This window comes from Microcaecilia unicolor, chromosome 6, assembly GCF_901765095.1.
Source record: "Microcaecilia unicolor chromosome 6, aMicUni1.1, whole genome shotgun sequence".
NCBI lineage: Eukaryota > Metazoa > Chordata > Amphibia > Gymnophiona > Siphonopidae > Microcaecilia > Microcaecilia unicolor.
The window spans coordinates 7,981,140-8,000,692 of record NC_044036.1 but is presented as its reverse complement, the minus strand read 5'-3'; the positions used below and the strand labels follow the sequence as shown (position 1 = coordinate 8,000,692).

Here is a 19,553-nt window from a genome sequence, read left to right as displayed (position 1 = left end):
TTTAGCTATGCTGATGTATTAACAATAATATAATTAGTTCCATCATCAAATCCCAGAGTGATTACAAATGATCAAAACTGACAAATCCCATGCCTTGTGTGCCACCCATCTGAACACATCCTTGTGTTCTACTTTTTTTTTTTTTTTTCTTTGTTTCCTACTTTTCAGTTTTACAGTGTTTGATTGCTTTCAATAAAGTCAAATCACAAACAGGACAAAACCTCCACGTCAGAAAAGACCAAACAGGAGAAAGTAGAGGCTGATCAAAGGACAGATCCAACTCTGGAAATGTAATTAAAATCTACTTTATTGATGCAGATATTCATGAACCCGACATGGTCCGTGTTTCGGCGTATCACAATGCCTACTACATCACGGGTCAAATCAATAATTCACCATTAGAATGGCCCTCCATTTTTTGCATCACTGGACGCAGCCAGAAACACTCCCAAGTTTGTAGGCGTTGTGATACGCCGAAACATGGACCATGTCGGGTCCATGAATAGACAGCTGAGGGGAGATATAGAGGTCTATAAAATGAGTGGAGTGGAATGGGTAGACGTGAAGCGTCTGTTTACGCTTTCCAAAAATACTAGGACTAGGAAGCATGCTTCTTCACTCAACATGTAATTAAACTCTGGAATTTGTTGCCAGAGAATGTGGTAAAGGCGGTTAGCTTAGCAGAGTTTAAAAAAACGTTTGGACAGCTTTCTAAAGGAAAAGGCCATATACCATTATTAAATGGGACTTGGAGAAAATCCACTATTTCTGGGATAAGCAGCATAAAATGTTTTGTACTTTTTTGGGATCTTGCTAGGTATTTGTGACCTAGATTGGCCACTGTTGGAAACAGGATGCTGGGCTTGATGGACCTTTGGTCTGTCCCAGAATGGCAATACTTATGTACTTATGATCAGTCTCTACTTTCTCCTCTTTGGTGCTTTCAATAAAGATCTTTTACAAAAAAGTGGATGTGGTTATGCCAGACACATGCTGCCCCAGTGGTACCTTCAGCACACTTCAGGAGTATTACATTGCCTGATCTTTCTCTTCTGCATTGACATGTTCTAGCGTGTTCTCAAGTGCTGCGGAGTCGGTCTTCCAAACTGGTTCCAATTTCAGAAGCTCTTCCACTAGACAACCCTATGGAAGTGGAATCTGCTGTTCAGCAACCAATTAAACAGAATTCTGCTATTCCTGGTGAGTGGAGTAAAGTGAAGTATAAGGTAATGTCTAAAGAATGGACTAAGCTACGTTCACCTGAAAAGTTGCCTAGTAAAGAGCCAGCAGTGAAGGAATTATGTTCTATGATGAAGTGTCTCCAAGTTGGCTTTTCTAGAGCAGGGGTTCTCGACCCAGGCTTTGAGACATATACCCAGCCAGTCAGGATACCCACAATTAAGAGCTTCAAAGTCAACCTCAAGACCTGGCTTTTCAGACCAGCTTTTGGAGAGGCAGGCTGACTGGACCCACCAACTCAAGGCAACTTTAAACTTTGCGCTCTCTCCCCTGAGTTTTTTTTTTTTTTACCTTTTCTATCATTACCTTTATCTGAACTTAGTCTGTACACTGCTCTGTTCTGCTCTGGCAGCTAGAATAGTCTAGCAAATCCAAGTAAATAAAATATAGGTGAGAAATTTGCATCTCCATTCTTTGCAAATCTGTCATGCATACTCATTGTGGATAATATTTCTCCCAGTTTAACAAAATTGCACTGGTTGTCCATTGAGGCCAGAGTAACTTGCTAAGGATGTAAAAAAAATTGAAGTGGTGCAAAGAAAAGCTACGAAAATAGTATGGGATTTGCGTTACAAGACGTATGAGGAGAGACTTGCGCACCTGAACATGTATACCCTGGAGGAGAGGAGAAACAGGGGTGATATGATACAGACGTTCAAATATTTGAAAGGTATAAATCCGCAAACGAACCTTTTCTGGAGATGGGAAGGCGGTAAAATGAGAGGACATGAAATGAGATTGAAGGAGGGCAGACTGAAGAAAAATGTCGGGAAGTATTTTTTCACAGAGAGAGTGGTGGATACTTGGAATGCCCTCCCGCGGGAGGTGGTGGAGATGAAAAAAGTAACGGAATTCAAAAATGCGTGGGATAAACATTAAGGAATCCTGTTTGGAAGGAATGGATCCTCAGAAGCTTAGCCGAGATTGGGTGGCAGAGCCGGTGGGGGGAGGCGGGGCTGGTGGTTGGGAGGTGGGCTTTGTTCTGGGCAGACTTCTACTGTCTGTGCCCTGAAAATGGCAGAAACAAATCAAGGTCAGGTATACACATAAAGTAGCACATATGAGTTTAAATTGTTGGGCAGACTAGATGGACCGTGAAGGTCTTTTTCTGCCGTCATCTACTATGTTACTATGTTTCCTTTTCAAGGTCATGCATGGCCTAGAACCTAATTATCTTTACAGCCATTTCCAGTTCCTCACTGCCCAGAGGGCAAGACAAAAGGGTGCCGCAATCTTCTTGTTCCCCTTGGTTAAGGGGAAGAAGACTATGCTTATTTGAGTTTTGGCCTTTCAGGCAGCCAGACATTTGAAAGATTTTGCTGACATCTTTCATTCCTCTTTTTTGTGTGTGTGTGTGTGTGTGTGTGTGTGTGTGTGTGTGTGTGTTTCAGAAATTTTTGTATAGAAATTCTTGACACGAATATTTTCCTAGCTCTTATTCCTAGAAGATTGTTTCTGGTTTCTTGCGATTGTGTTACCTACTGTGAAGTATTAGAGGGATGAGAAGACGGCTGAGGGGAGATATGATAGAGGTCTATAAAATAATGAGTGGAGTGGAACGGATAGACATGAATCGTTTACTCTTTCCAAAAATACTAGGTTTAAGGTGCATGCGATGAAGCTGCAAAGTAGTAAATTTAATACGCATTGGAGAAAATTTTTTTTTTCACTCAACGTGTAATTAAACTCTGGAATTTGTTGCCAGAGAATGTAGCTTCCCTCTATTCCAGAACCTGTGGGATAGCTCTCCCATCAACCAGCAGATAAAGGTAGAACTGAAAACTGAGCTGAGACATCTCTTGACAATCCAGTCCAAGCTCCTCAGTTTGTTTTTCTATCTCCAGCAAGTGGATGGACATAATTTCAGCCTCTGAGTGATTTGTTCCTGATGCACTTGGTCAACTGGTCTTCGGATTCTTGTCTCTAGTGCTCTGTGAATTTACTTCTTCCCTCCACCTCTCCCCCGGTTTCCTGTGAAGCTCTCCTTTTTCAGCACAACTACCAATTCAAACATGCGTGGGATAAGCATAAAGGAATCCTGTGCCGAAGGAATGGATCCTCAGGAGCTTAGTCAAAATCGGGAGACGGGGCTGGTGGTTGGGAGGCGGGGATAGTGCTGGGCAGACTTATACGGTCTGTGCCAGAGCCGGTGGTGGGCAGCGGGACTGGTGGTTGGGAGGTGGGGATAGTGCTGGACAGACTTATACAGTCTGTGCCCTGAAGAGCCCAGGTACAAATCAAAGTAGGGTATACACAAAAAGCAGTAAATATGAGTTATCTTGTTGGGCAGACTGGATGGACCGTTCAGGTCTTTTTCTGCCGTCATCTACTATGTTACTATGTTACCTATTAATAAAAATAGTAATAAAAAAAAAAAAGCTCAGGATGCGATATTTCTTGTGTACCAACTCCTCTAAATAGAGGTTCAAAGCAGTTTAACAAAAGAGAAAAATTAACCAGAAATAGGAATTATGACATAAACTGTTTGAACAAATAAGTCTTTAACCACTTCCTAAAGGAGAAATTTGTATTTAAGTCTTGAGTCTTGGGGAGAGGGTGGGGTCCTCTAAGCTCGGAGGCGTGTCGTGACGTGAGGGGGGAGATAATGTTTGATGTTTTCGCCGTTTTGGGAGGGAGTCTTTTGGTGGAGGGGGGGAGTTCGAGTCTCGTTTGAGTGCGGGTGTCCAAAATCGGATGACTGTGTCTGTTGCCGGGTGACGTGGTCCAGTGGCATCTCGGGAGGGGCGAGTGTCAGAGCACTGGGGGGAGCTGTTATCGATTGTGTTTGAGAGGATTTCTGTGGTTTACTTGCGCTACGCTGTACTTCTCGGCGGTTGCGTGCTGACGTTGGTGCATGCTGTTTGGGGCGTGTTGCTTTCTGGTGGTTGGTTGTTGTCGATGGTGACGTACCAGGAAGTGCCGACGTCATGAGCACGAATGCGTCAAGATTTTTGTCCACGCAGTCACAGCTTCAGAACGTTGGAGGTGGTTTTTATTATATAGATGGGGGGGGGGTGGGGGGCTGTGTGAGTTGTTTCGTAGGAAGGGAGAGGAGTAGTGGTGTATATCGGTCTGCCCCTGCAATTGGTTGTGCCATTGCTCCGCCCTCGACATCACATTTGATGCAAGGGCGGGGCAAACACTCATGGGCAAATTGTGTTTTCACCATCATGCACTTAGAACATTGGGACTTGTGGAGGCTTCATTAGAACGTTGGAGGTGCGTTTTATATAAAGAGATTATAACGTAGCAGACTGACTGACTTGAGAAAGCAACAAGGCAAGTGGACCACCAAATCCAGTGTGAAGAATAAAAACAAGAGGCAGACCTTGTAAGAAGCAGTCTTTATTGAAATCCAAACGCTCTCGGAAATCCAAACATCAGTGCCCGACATGGCCATCTTTTTGCCTGAGAAACGGCTGTCAGGTGCAAGTTACTAAAAACAAACATTTATACTTAAAATGGAAATCATAAGTCGCATTCAGATGTAAAAACCTCTTGAGCAAAAATCACTTCACATTTATATTAATAAATGAACACACAAATGAGGACTGGAAACTAACTAAAAGTAATAGTTTAAAAAAAATCTTAAAGGGGTTTGAATAGCTTACCCAGCTGGTAAAATAGATTTCACCACATCTGGTCCAACACATAAGAACATAAAGGGGAATAAATTGTAAAAAAAAAAAAAAAAATTCACTGCAACTTGTTAGAACAATAAATAACAGGCATTCTTGCAACTTAAAAAAAAAAGGCTACTTGTATGCTTCTTCCTCTGGCTGTGTTTGTACAGTTAGGCTGCATAACAAGTTTGTTTTACTATCTTATATATAACTGGACTTGTCATGCATACACAGTGCTTTTTTTGTAGAAAAAAAGGTGCCGGTACTCATTGTGGGCGGGATCACCACACATGGCACCGCCCCTATTATAGCCACACCCCTTATACCAGCCATGGCGCATATAAACAGACATCATTGAAAATATTATACTAGTATAGGAGAAGAAACAATGTGATTTTTTTTTTCATTATAAATAATTTCTGTAAGCTGTTACAGCTCCAGTATACCCAGTGCAAAATAAGACAAATTCCAAACACTAAAATGAAAATAAAATGATTTTTTTCTACCTTTGTTGTCTGGTGACTTTGTTTTTCTATCCATATTGGTCCCAGTCTCTGATTCTGCTGCTCTCTATCTGTTCTCTTAACTCCGTTTCCAGGGCTTCCTTTCCATTTATTTCTTTACTTTCCTCCTTTCTTCTTCTTTTGTTGCCCTGCATCCATAAGTAAAAGCTGGGTCCTCCTCCATGGAATTGACTAGAGGAGGTATAACATGGATCCAGTTTTTGCCTATTTTCTCCATCCATGTGCAGTTTTTCTCCTCTTCCCTTTCCCTCATCTCCATCCATGTGCATCTTCTTTTTTTCTTTCCTCCCCTCCATTCATGTCCAGCACTTCTCCTCTCTCCTCCCCTCCATCCATGTCCAGCATTTCTCACCTCTCTTCCCTCCTCTGTATCCATATAAAGCAATAATTCTCTCTCCCCTCTCCTCCATCCAAGTCAGCATTTCTCCTCTCTCCTAGCCAACTCCTCCAGCCATCCATGTCCAGCAATTCTCCTCTATCTCCTGCTCTCCTCTCCATCCATTTCTAGCATTTCTCCTCTCTCCCCTCTCATCCATGTCCAGCAATTCTCTCTTCCCTGTCCTCCCCTCCCCGTCCAGCGATTCTCCTCTCTCCCCTCCATGTCCAGCAATTCTCTCTTCCCTGTCCTCCCCTCCCCGTCCAGCGATTCTCCTCTCTCCCCTCCATGTCCAGCAATTCTTTCTTCCCTGCCCTCCCCTCCATGTCCAGCAATTCTTTCTTCCCTGCCCTCCCCTCCATGTCCAGCAATTCTTTCTTCCCTGCCCTCCCCTCCCCGTCCAGCGATTCTCTCTCCCCTGCCCTCCCCTCCATGTCCAGCGATTCTCTCTCCCCTGCCCTCCCCTCCATGTCCAGCAATTCTTTCTTCCCTGCTCTCCCCTCCATGTCCAGCAATTCTCTCTTCCCTGCTCTCCCCTCCATGTCCAGCAATTCTCTCTTCCCTGCCCTCCCCTCCATGTCCAGCAATTCTCTCTCCCCTGCCCTTCCCATGTCCAGCAGTTCTCTCTCCCCTGCCCTTCCCATGTCCAGCAAAAGTTAAAACTGTGCTGGAACTCTCGCTGAAAGTGAGTCTATATGCATTTCAATGATGTCACTGCATTCCAACCACAACACAAAGTATAAAAGAACCTTTAAAACTGCTGAGGAACATCTCAAAATATGCTAAAGCATCTAAAATCATGTTAGGATCACGAATTCTAGCATCTGTGGTCATAAAGTAGAATGTAATGATGATCTCAATGAAAAGCAGGTATTGCCATCCGTTAAAGGAACATGTGAACCATCATTTCTCAGTAAAAAATCAGGGTCAAATACAAATGATAAAGTTCAATTAAAAACAGCAAGGGAATCGAAAATAAAAACATCAAAAAATTCCAGTGTGTTATAAATAAAAGCTGTCATTACCAAAATACTGAAACTAGCATAAAAATAGCAACAAAAAGGGTGGAAGAGTAGTATTCCAAAGATGTCGGTCAAAGAAAGTAAGTCCAAAGCTTCTAAAAATTCTTCATTCTCCAACAGTATACCCAAATGCGTGTACAGTCTTGACCGGCCAAATGCATTAACAATTGTGACCCTACACGGGTCGTTTTTGGCATAAAGCCTTCCTCTGGTGTCTGTCACTGACTCGTAAGAGAAACAACAACCAGGAGAGAATTGCTCCAAAAAACAAATAAGTCAAACAAAGTTCCTTGCCCGGGCTTGGCTGGCTGTACTCAAGGTTCACCAGACTCCTCCCCTCTGCTTCACAGCCAGAGAAGACAGATCCATGCAGCTTCTTTCCATTTTTCAGGGAATCTCTAGTCAGCGAGAGAAAGAGATTAAACCACCACACTGCTTCCTTGGCTAAGGAAGAAAGCAATCAAGAGTACACACCTGTGGGCGATGCATTCACTGTCTTCTGGAGAGACTCAGGTCAAGGAACTTTGACTTTTTATTTGGTTTTTGGAGCAGTTCTCTCCTGGTTGTTCCCCTTATGCATTAGACCCCTGAGAGAGGCTTTATGCTGAAACATGGCCCATGTAGTGTGAGGATTGTTAACGCATTTGGCGGGTTGAGACTACACATTGTTGGAGAATAAAGAATTTTTAGAAGCTTTGGACTTCCTTTCTTTGACTGACATCCTTGGAATACTAATCTTCCACCTTTTTTTCACAGCATAAAAATCACAGGAACACAAATTTATTTCTTGGTTCAATTCGTATGGTTTATCTATACAATGACACCGTATGGATTGAACCAAGAAATAGGTTTTTCTGTGTTCTTTGTTTTTTATGGTAGCTTCAGATCGTTTGACAGCTTTGGTTTGTTTGTATTTATAACCAGTCAAAAAAGGACCGTTTCTGACACAAATGATATGGGCGCTAGCAAGGTTTTCCTCGGAGTGTGTATGTTTGAGAGAGTGTGTGAGAGAGAGAGAGAGTGAGTGAATGTGCGAGTGTGTGTGTGTGACAGAGAGAGAGTGAGACTGGGTGCGAGTGTTTGTGAGAGAGAGAGTGTGTTCCAGGGTCGTCCCTCCCTCCGAGTTCCAGGGTTGTTGTCCCCCTCCCTCCCTCTGAGTTTCAGGGTCCCCTCCCTCCCCTGCATTATGCTCTCTCCCCTGCATTCATCCATATGCAGGCAGCATCCTCTGTGCCCTGCCCCCTCCATCCATCCATGTGCAGCATCTCTCCCCTGCCCCCTCCCTCCCTTCCCCCTCCGAGTTCCAGTGTCCCCCTCCCTCCCATTTCCAGGGTCCCCCCTCCCTCACTCCCTCCCATTTCCAGGGTCCCATGGAACTGGGAGGGAGGGGGGACGGAGAACATTGGAGGAGTGATGTCAGCAGGTGGTTACGATCCCAGTGAGACACATTGGAATGTTGGAGGAGCAAATTATTATATTAGATGCACTGTACCCACTGGAATTTTATGATTAGTATTTTTGCTGTTTATCATTTGTATTTGACCCCAATTTTTACTGAGAAATGATGGCTTATCTGGTTTTTCATAGACCATTGAAATTCATAGAATCACTTTCAATGTGTTCCACGGTTTGAATCTTTTTAAACCAGGTTTAGAGATGTTTTTCTGAATGTTAAACATCTTAAGATGTTTAAGCACTTTGTGTCTGGACACTGATCATTTTTGAGCCACCGTGGACTATATAGTCTTTTAATGTTTTTTTTTGTTTGTTTTTTTACTAGGGCATTGTTTTTTGACTTGTAGCCATCAGTTTTTTAGTTGTATTTATTGAACATGTATTTTAAATTTGGTTTTATACTCCTGGTATGTATGCATGACAAGTCCAGTATGTATGAGAGGCTGTCATAGAAAGTTTGTTTTACCAATCGTACAAACACACCCAGAGGAAGGAGCATGTAAGTAGCCTTGTTATTGGTTTTTAAGTTATAATAGTACCTTTATTGTTTTAACAAGTTTGTAGTGGACGTTTTTTTTTTACAATTTAGTGCCCTTTGTTCTTATCTGTTGGACCAGATGTGGTGGTCTGCATTTTACCACCAGCTGGGTAATCCATTGAAACCCCTTTAACTGTTACTTTTGGTTAAACGTTGTTTCTAGTTACCTCATTTATGTTAACTTATTAATATAAATGTGAAATGATTTTTGCTTGAAAGGCTTTTACTTCTGATTGTGACTTATGATTTATGTGTGTAAGTATATTTGTGTGGCTTATTTTAGTAACAGAGCCCCCCTAACACAGCTGTTTCTCAGGTGAAACATGGCTATGTCAGGCACAGACGTTTGAATCTCCGGGTGCTTTTGGATTTCAATAAAGACTGCTTCTTACAACAACTACTACTACTACTATTTAGCATTTCTATAGCGCTACAAAGCAGCCTCTTCTTTTTATTCTTCATGTAACAGACTAAGCCATACTTTTTGTATTTGAATATTTTTACTGCTGTAATTGTCTATTGCCTATGTCTGACTTATTCTTGCTGTGCACCTCCTTGAGTGAATTCCTTCAAAAAGGCAGTAAATAAAACCTAATAATGTAAACTGATATGGTTAAAGGAAATAATATTCAAGAACACATCTCTGAAATTAATCTTCTACATGTTTTCAACAGCAAACCGCTTAAACACTCTCAGGCCAAGTTCCTTTGAGCCTCGTTGTGTGTCACGGACAAGTGAAGTTGGAGAGGAACTGTTGCAGTCTCAAGCTAGGACCAATCTGATATTGCCTCAGGGTATGGAGACTTCAGTATTTGGAGGGGGTGGAGGGAAAGGTTAGTGTGAATTTCTCTTTCCTTATTTCACTTCATGCTACTGTAAAATGTTTGCCAGACGGTTTATCAACTCCTACTACTTAGCAAGAAACTGAAGTGCTGCAGACCAGCTTGTGCTCTGGGTTGTGTTCATGGGGATGCCTTCTACACTGACTCTGTGATGTGCAGGAATAGCTTAATGGTTAGAGAAGCAGACTAACAGGGGAGCTTTTTCCAATGATGCGCTTTTGACCTTGGGTAAGTCAGTTTACTCAGGTACAACTTAGACTGCAAACCTAACTGTGCAGGGAAATAGATACGTAAGTTAACTCTCATCGAGCTGGAAAATTCTAGTGTTCACCTAGTACTGGTAATTTTGGAAGGGTTCATGGTTGTTTCAAGTTCTAATTTCACTGTTGGAACTGATTGGTTGATGCTGACAACGGCCTCTGAAATATGTTGAACACGACTCTAGAAATGTCTGAGCTTGCACCAGTGTCACGTAGAACAGGCTGAGTGGTTGTAGCTAAACTGATGCCAGGAATGCCGTGTGACCTTCAGGCATCTGTTTTCGAACTCTCCCCATGTAAACTCATCTAGTTGGAAGCTGATTTAATTTGGTAACAGGCTGTTTTCCTACTAGAATTCTGTGATTGCTGACCTTTAACCATAAAGTGGTGTTAGTTCAACATTTCCCAGGAACAAGGAAGAGACTTAAGACAAACGGTGTGAAAGTAAGTGTACAGATTTTTAGTTTAGGTGCTAAAACTGGCCTAAATACTCATTCAGCCTTGTTTTGGTTTCAGTCGAAAATGCTAGTGTATTTTTGGTTGAAACTGTCCTGTGCACCCCCCCCCTCCTCCCCAGTGGTCTAGTGGCTAGTGGGAACTGGAGTGATTCCCAGTCATTTGTGGGATTTTTATCTTTATTGTATCCAAAAGCAGAAGTGTCCAGCAACGTGAGTTACAATAAACATTTAAATGAACAGGGTTATAACATTGCAATCTTTAGCATAATTTTAAGCAATAAATGGGCCACAAGTTCTACAAATGGAAATTTTTATGTATCCTTCCCTACCCACCCCCCCCCCCCCCCCCCCGACCCTCCACTCCTCAGCCGTCTCTTCTCCAAGCTGAAGAGCCCTAGCCGCTTTAGCCTTTCCTCATGAGGAAGTCGTCCCATCCCCTTTATCATGTGTCACCCTTCTCTGTACCTTTTCTAATTCTAGTATATCTTTGATGCAATGACCAGAACTGCACACAATATTTGAGGTGGTGTCGCACCATGGAGCAATACAAAGGTGGTATAACATTTTTATTTTTCATTCCTTTCCTAATGATTCCTAACATTCTATTTGCTTTCTTGGCTGTGCTACAAATTGAGCAGAAGGTTTCAACATCAACGATGATACCTAGATCCTTTTGCTGGGTAGTGACTCCTAATGAGGAACCTTGCATCACATAACTACGAGTTCCTCTTTCCCACATGGATCACTTTGCACTTGCTCACATTGCCATCTGCCATTTGGATGCCCAATCTCGTAAGGTCCTCTTGCAATTTTTCACAATCTGAATAACTTTTTGTGTCAACAGCAAATTTAATTACCTCACTAGTTATTCTCACCTCTAGGTCATTTATAAATGTTAAAAAGCAACAATCTCAGCACAGACCCCTGGGGAACCCCACAAAGTAGCCTTCTCCATTGAGAATTCTGACCATTTAACCTTACTCTTTCTATCTTTTTAATCAGTTTTTAATTCACAACAGAACATTGCCTCCTATCCCATGACTTTCTAATTTCCTTAGAAGTCTTTCATGAGGTACTTTGTCAAATGTCTTTTGAAAATCCAGATACAATATTGACCGGCTAGCCTTAATCCACATGCTTATTCACCCATTCAGAGAAATGTGGTAGATTGAGACAAGATTTCTCTTCATTAAATCTGTCTGTGCCCTGAAAATGACAGATACAAATCAAGGTAAGGTATACACAAAAAGTAGCACATATGAGTTTATCTTGTGGGCAGACTGGATGGACCATGCAGGTCTTAACCAGGGTGGGACCAGGCTGCTGTCGTCTGCATTTAAAAAGGAGATAGAGCAGCTTTTAAACTAGAAATGGGGGGAAGGCCGACAGTCGCTCAAAAGCGCATGGTTCGGGATAAGGTATCTTGCAAAGATACCTCACAAACAGGGAAGTTAAGGTTTCTGGATAGTGAGGTTGCACAACAGACCGTGGTAGGCCAGGTGCCCTTAAATACAACTAAAGATCAGACAAAAGGTGGCAAATCAGTAGTGTCCAGTACTAAGTATCATGCAAATAGGAACAACAGACATACTCTGAAATGTCTATATGTAAATGCTAGGAGTCTAAGAAATAAGATGGGAGAGTTGGAATATATTGCACTAAATGAAAAATTGGATATAATGGGCATTACTGAGACCTGGTGGAAGGAGGATAACCAGTGGGACACTGTCATACAAAGTATATCATAGTGATAGGGTGGACCAGACTGGTGGAGGGGGTAGCATTGTATATTAACGAGAGCCTTGACTCAGATTACAAATTCAGCAGGACACAAATCAGACCTTTGAATCATTGTTGGTTGAAATTCCATGTATAAAAGGGAAAAGGACGGTGATAGGAGTGTACTACCGTCCGCCTCTCCAGGATGAGCAGATAGACGCAGAAATGATAAAAGAAATCAGAGACGCAAACAAAATGGGCAATGTGATAATAATGGGTGACTTCAATTATCCAAATATAGACTGGGTAAATGTAATATCGGGACACGCTAGAGAGGTACAATTCCTTGAGGAAATCAAGGACAGCTTTATGGAGCAGCTGGTGCAGGAGCCGACGAGAGAAGGAAAAATTCTAGACTTGGTCCTTAGTGGAGCGCATGATCTGGTGAGGGACGTTATGGTACTGGGGCCGCTTGATAACAGTGATCATAATATGATCAGTTTTGATATCAACCTTGAAGTAACTATACACAGGAAGTCAAATATGTTAGCGTTTAACTTTAAAAAAGGAGACTATGATAAAATGAGAAGAACGGTGGAAAAAAAAAACTTAGGGGGACAACTGAGAGGGTAAAAACCTGTACAACAGGCTTGGACGCTGTTCAAAAATACCATCCTGGAGGCCCAGGCCAAACATATTCCACAAATTAGAAAAGAGAGACGGAACTCCAAAAGACAGCCAGCCTGGTTGAAAAGTGAGGTGAAGGAAGCTATTAGGGCTAAGAGAAATGCCTTCAGAAAATGGAAGAAGGAACCGTCTGAAAATAACAAGAAGCAGCATAAGGAGTGTCAAAGCAAATGCAAGGCGCAGATAAAGAAGGCCAAGAGGGATTACGAAAAAAAGCTAGCAGAGGCAAAAAAGCATACTAAAAATTTTTTCGGTATATTAAAAGCAGGAAGCCGGCAAAAGAATCGGTTGGGCCGCTGGATGACCGAGGGGTAAAAGGGGAGATCAAGGAAGACAAAGACGTAGCGGAGAGATTGAATGAATTCTTTGCTTTGGTCTTCACCGAGGAAGATTTGGGTGGGATACCGGTGTCTGAAATATTTCAAGCAGACGAGTCGGAGAAACTTACTGACTTCACGGTAAACCTGGAGGACATAATGGGGCAGTTCAGCAAACTGAAGAGTAGCAAATCTCCTGGACCGGATGGTATTCATCCTAGAGTACTGATAGAACAGAAAAATGAGCTTGCGGAGCTACTGCTAGTGATATGCAATTTATCCTTAAAATCGAGCGTGGTACCGGAAGATTGGAGGGTGGCCAATGTAACACCCATTTTTTAAAAAAGGTTCCAGGGGAGATCCGGGAAATTATAGACCGGTGAGTCTGACATCAGTGCCAGGGAAAATGGTAGAGGCTATTATTAAAAACAAAATTACAGAGCACATCCAAGGACATGGATTACTGAGACCGAGTCAGCACGGCTTTTGTGTGGGGAAATCTTGCCTGACCAATTTACTTCAATTCTTTGAAGGAGTAAACGAACATGTGGACAAAGGGGAGCCGGTTGATATTGTGTATCTGGATTTTCAAAAGGTGTTTGACAAGGTACCTTATGAAAGGCTACAGAGGAAATTGGAGGGTCATGGGATAGGACGAAAAGTCCTATTGTGGATTAAAACCTGGTTGAAGGATAGGAAACAAAGAGTGGGGTTAAATGGACTGTATTCACAATGGAGAAGGGTGGTTAGTGGGGTTCCTCAGGGGTCTGTGCTAGGACCACTGCTTTTTAATATATTTATAAATGATTTAGAGATGGGAGTAACTAGCGAGGTAATTAAATTTGCTGATGACACAAAGTTATTCAAAGTTGTTAACGCGCGACAGGATTGTGAACAATTACAGAAGGACCTTACGAGACTGGGCGGCTAAATGGCAGATGATGTTTAATGTAAGCAAATGCAAGGTGATGCATGTGGGAAAAAAGAACCCGAATTATAGCTACGTCATGCAAGGTTCCACGTTAGGAGTTACGGACCAAGAAAGGGATCTGGGTGTCGTCGTCGATAATACGCTGAAACCTTCTGCTCAGTGTGCTGCTGCGGCTCGGAAAGCGAATAGAATGTTGGGCATTATTAGGAAAGATATGGAAAACAGGTGTGAGGATGTTATAATGCCGTTATAGCGCTCCATGGTGCGACCGCACCTTGAGTATTGTGTTCAATTCTGGTCGCCGCATCTCAAGAAAGATATAGTGGAATTGGAAAAGATGCAGCGAAGGGCGACTAAAATGATAGCAGGGATGAGACGACTTCCCTATGAAGACTAAGGAGGCTAGGGCTTTTCAGCTTGGAGAAGAGACGGCTGAGGGGAGACATGATAGAGGTATATAAAATGAGTGGAGTGGAACAGGTGGATGTGAAGCGTCTGTTCACGCTTTCCAAAAATACTAGGACTAGGGGGCATGCGATGAAACTACAGTGTAGTAAATTTAAAACAAATCGGAGAAAATCTTTCTTCACCCAACGTGTAATTAAACTCTGGAATTCGTTGCCAGAGAACGTGGTGAAGGCGGTTAGCTTGGCAGAGTTTAAAAAGGGGTTAGACGGTTTCCTAAAGGACAAGTCCATAAACCGCTACTAAATGGACTTGGGAAAAATCCACAATTCCGGGACTAACATGTATAGAATGTTTGTACGTTTGGGAAGCTTGCCAGGTGCCCTTGGCCTGGAGTGGCCGCTGTCGTGGACAGGATGCTGGGCTTGATGGACCCTTGGTCTTTTCCCAGTGTGGCATTACTTATGTACTTATGTCTTTTTCTGCCGTCATCTACTATGTTATGTTACTATGTGTTAGCTTTGTCTCATTAATCCATGCTTATGTATACGCTCTGTAATTTTGTTTATAATGGTTTCAATTATTTTGCCCAGCACCAACGCCAGGCTCACCAGTCTATAGTGTTCTGGATCACCTCTGGAATCCTTTTTAAAAATTGGTGTTATATTGGCCATCCTCCAATCTTCCAGTACTATGCTTGGTTTTAAAGATAAATTACATATTACTACCAGTAGCTCTGCAAGTTCATTTTTCAATTCTGTCAGTACTCTGGGATGATTACCATCCGGTCCAGGCAATTTTCTACTCTTCAATTTGTGAAATTACTCCATTACATCTTCCATGTTTACAGAGATTTACTTCAATTTCTCTGACTCATCAGCACTGAATACCATTTCTGGTACTGGCATCTCTCCCACATCTTCCTCAGTGAAGATCGAAGCAAAGAAATTAATCTCCTCTGCAATGGCCTTGTCTTCCCAGAATTGTCCCTTTTTATCTCTCGGTCATCTAGCGGTCCAACTGATTCTTTTGCCTGCTTCTTGCTTCTAAAATACCTTTTTAAAAAAAAAAAAAAAAGTTGTTTGCTTTCTGGTTGCCTCCAATGCAATCTTCTTTTCAAAGTCTCTTTGCCTTCCTTATCAGCACTTTGCATTTGACTTGCCATTCCTTATGCTGTTTCCTATTACTTTCAGTCATATTCTTCCAGATTCTACTATTGGATCACTGGGCATTTGGCTGCTCTCTAACTCTTTTATTTATGATTGATCTGTTCTTCGTTTAAGCTTATTTCAAGGTTAAGGCTTGCTGTTCTGTGGTCCTCATTTGCACCTGGGTGTTATGCTTTTTCTGCTGACCTACTGTCCTCACTCCTGCTTTATTTGTGGGTTGATTCTTTCTTCTGGCTTAGCTATCCCAAATTTGTGGGCTGATTCTTTGTTTGTTGCCGCCTCAAAAGCTATGGTGGCCAGATGGTTTGAAGGGATTATTGCTTTGGCATATTTACTTAGGAGTTGCAGGAGGAGTTGGAAAGTGCTCCTCAAGGCTCATGCTTCATCTTGGGCAGAATGTTGCCTGATTCCTACTCAGGCTATTTGTAGGGCAGTGACTTGGTCATCTCTCCATTCCTTTATGAAGCATTTCTGGCTGGCTGTACAGTTGACAGGAGGCAGCCTTTAGGGCCGAGGGGTTGGCTCCAGGGCTTGACAGTGGCACATGTATTCAAGGTGCATATGTTGTATATGCAACCCCTGTTAGTCCCTCCCATCGTATCTAGCCCTTCTCTTCCTTGCCCTGCAAAGCTCTTGCAATTTCCTCCCTCCTCCACTTCCTCCCTGCCTTAAAATCACCTCTAGTCTTTACCCAGGCAGCAGCAATCATAAGCTGCCTCCTGCCTACACTGTGGCTGTCTATATGAGCATCCCGCCCCCTTCTGATTCAACTTCCTGTTTTTTTGAAAGGGCAGGATGGTTAAATTCTCTAGTTCAGTGGTTCCCAAGAGGCACCCCAGCCAATCAGGATACCCACAACGAATATCAATATGAGAGATTTGCATGTAGTGGAGACTTGGGAACCACTGCTGTAGCTGTTTCAATGGACACCTTCGTGGTTCCGGGTGCTGCACTGGTGTCGATTGATGCTGGAATTGCTGTAGCAGCACACCAGTGTCTGAACCGTGAGGAAGAGCTCACGACGTTGGGGCTAGGAAGGTAAACATCAAGTTTTGCAGGAGTTGCAGAGTGTTAGACAGATCGGAGTGGAGTCTGAGAAACTTTCAGTAATTATGCAGCCTTGAGGTTCTGATCTTATTTCTCTTTCTAATGTGGGGAATGTGGCTGGAGTTGTCCCCTTACAGAGGCCAAAGGTTTTCAATTTGGAATCAATATGGGAAGCTATTTTTGGTCTCCAGACTTCTTTGTGAACTCAGATACATAAAAAGTTCACACACAGATTTGATTGTTCCAGATTTAGCAGCCTCAAAAAAGAAACTTTCTGATTTTAATAATAAGATGGAAGCAGTTGAAACAAGGCTGGGAGTTATTGAAACCTGAGGAGAGACTTGGAAGAAAGATAGTGTAAATATGCGTGCTAAAGTTGAGAATTTGGAAAATGCTGTCAGGCGCCAGAATCTTAGATGTTCCCAAACAATATGCTACTTCTGCCCTGGACATGTTTAAAAGGTATCTTCTTGAAGTGTTGAAGGTCCCGGTAACCTACCTGTAGATTTTATTACCTACCTATTGGTAAGAGGCAATTTCATCCCAACCAGCAGGGATTACCTATGGATTCTTTGGATTTAACCGTTTTTATTTAGCAGTCAGAATTGGAGGACCAGGTTCCTGCTAAATTATTAGTTCAGTTAGCTTTAGACTCTGACAGGGAATGGCTTTTGAAGCTGTTCTTTTTAAATGTAAAGATGTTCTCTTTATGAATTATAAGATAGGAATGTACTCTTATGTATCTAGAGCAACACAGAAAAGGAGAAAGCAATTTTTAGAAACATGATAGCAGATAAGGGCCAAATGGCCCCAGTCTACCCTTCCTCAGTAACCACTAACTCCTCCTTTTCCTAAAGGATCCCAAATGCCTGTCCCTTGCTTCCTTAAATTCTGATAGTCTTTGTATCCACTAACTCCACTAGGAGGCCATTCCACACATCCACCACCCTTACCATGAAGGAGTGTTTTCTTTAGGTTCCTCCTAATTGTATTTCCTCTCTGCTTCTTCCTATGCCCTCTCATTCAAGGGTTTCCTTCATTTACTACTTACTACTACTACTACTTATCATTTCTAAAGCGCTCACCTCCTGTACATTGATGCCACTGAGGTATTTAAACATCTCTCTCATATCCCCTCTCTCACGCCTCTCTCCCAGTGTATACATGTTGTTTATAAGCCTGCCCCCATATGTTTTATGACTGAGACAGCTTATCAATTTTGTAGCTGCCCTCTGGACCAACTCCATCCTATTTATATCTTTCCCATAGGTGCAGTCTCCAGAATTGCATGCAGTGCTCTAAATGGGGCCTCACCAGAGACTTACACTACTACTACTACTAGTTTAACATTTCTAAAGCGCTACTAGGGTTACGCAGCGCTGTACAGTTAACAAAGAAGGACAGTCCCTGCTCAAAGGAGCTTACAATCTAATGGACAACATGTGAAGTCAGCTTACAATTTAATGGACAATATGTGAAACAGACAAATTGGGGCAGTCTAGATTCCTGGGTAGAGTTGAAATGGTTAGGTGCTGAAGGTGACATTGAAGAGATGGGCTTTGAGCAAGGATTTGAAGATGGGCAGGGAGGGGGCTTGGCGTATGAGCTGAGGAAGTTTATTCCAAGCATAGGGAGCGGCAAGGCAGAAAGGGCGGAGCCTGGAGTTGGCGATGGTGGAGAAGGGAACAGAGAGGAGGGATTTGTCCTGTGAGCGGATGTTTCGGATAGGAGCGTACGGGGAGATAAGGGTAGAGAGGTAGTGGGGGGCAGCAGATTGAGTGCATTTGTAGGTTAGTAGGAGAAGCTTGAACTGTATGCGTTACCTGATCGGAAGCCAGTGAAGTGACTTGAGGCGAGGGGTGATATGAGTATATCGATCTAGGCGGAAGATAAGACGCGCAGCAGAGTTCTGAACGGATTGAAGGGGGATAGATGGCCAAGTGGGAGGCCAGTGAGGAGTAGGTTGCAGTAGTCAAGGTGAGAGGTAACGAGAGCATGGACAAGAGTTTGGGTGGTGTGCTCAGAGAGGAAAGGGTGAATTTTGCTGATGTTATAGAGAAAGAAGCGACAGGACTTGGCTATCTGCTGGATATGTGCGGAGAAGGAGAGGGAGGAGTCGAAGATGACTCCGAGGTTGCGGGCAGATGAGACTGGGAGGATGAGGGTGCCATTTACTGAGATAGAGAGCGGAGGGAGGGGAGAGGTGGGTTTGGGTGGAAAGACAATAAGCTCTGTCTTGGACATGTTCAGTTTCAGGTAGCGGTTGGACATCCATGCAGCAATGTCGGATAAGCAGGCCGATACTTTGGCTTGGGTTTCCGCAGTGATGTCTGGTGTGGAGAGATAAAGCTGGGTGTCGTCGGCGTAGAGATGATACTGGAAGCCATGGGATGAAATCAGCGAGCCCAGGGAAGAGGTATAGATCGAAAAGAGAAGGGGTCCAAGGACAGATCCCTGAGGAGCTCCAACAGAGAGCGGGATGGGGTGGAGGAAGAACCATGAGTGTACTCTGAAGGTATGGTGGGAGAGATAAGAGGAGAACCAGGAGAGGACAGAGCCCTGGAACCCAAATGAAGACAGTGTGGCAAGAAGTAAGTTATGATTGACAGTGTCAAAAGCTGCGGATAGGTCGAGGAGAATGAGGATGGAGTAGTGACCTTTGGATTTGGCAAGGAACAGGTCATTACAGACTTTAGTGAGTGCCGTTTCTGTTGAGTGTAGAGGGTGAAAACCAGATTGAAGCGGATCGAGGATGGCATGAGAGGAGTATTATCTCTTTCCTGCTATCATCCCTCTCCTTATGCACCCAAGCATCCTTCTGGCTTTGACTGTTGCCTTTCCACCTTAGTCACCAGACAAAATCACCCCCAAATCCCCCTCTTCTTTTGTACACAGAAGCACTTCACCCCCGGTATGGTACCGTGCCCTTGGATTCTTGTAA

The 19,553-nt window shown here is 43.1% G+C and overlaps 1 protein-coding gene across 4 annotated transcripts in view; it reads left to right on the top strand.

Moving 5' to 3' along the window:
• Positions 1–19,553, top strand: part of KIF2C (kinesin family member 2C) — a 121,944-nt gene that overhangs the window by 37,457 nt on the left and 64,934 nt on the right. For 2 of the 4 annotated variants that reach the window (XM_030207222.1, XM_030207220.1), the window contains exons 5-6: positions 1,072–1,200; positions 9,452–9,571. In XM_030207222.1, coding sequence (XP_030063082.1) covers positions 1,072–1,200; positions 9,452–9,571 — 249 coding nt within the window. Of the gene's footprint in view, positions 1–1,071; positions 1,201–9,451; positions 9,611–19,553 lie in introns of all 4 variants that reach the window. The other 2 variants (XM_030207221.1, XM_030207219.1) reach the window with 1 other exon arrangement.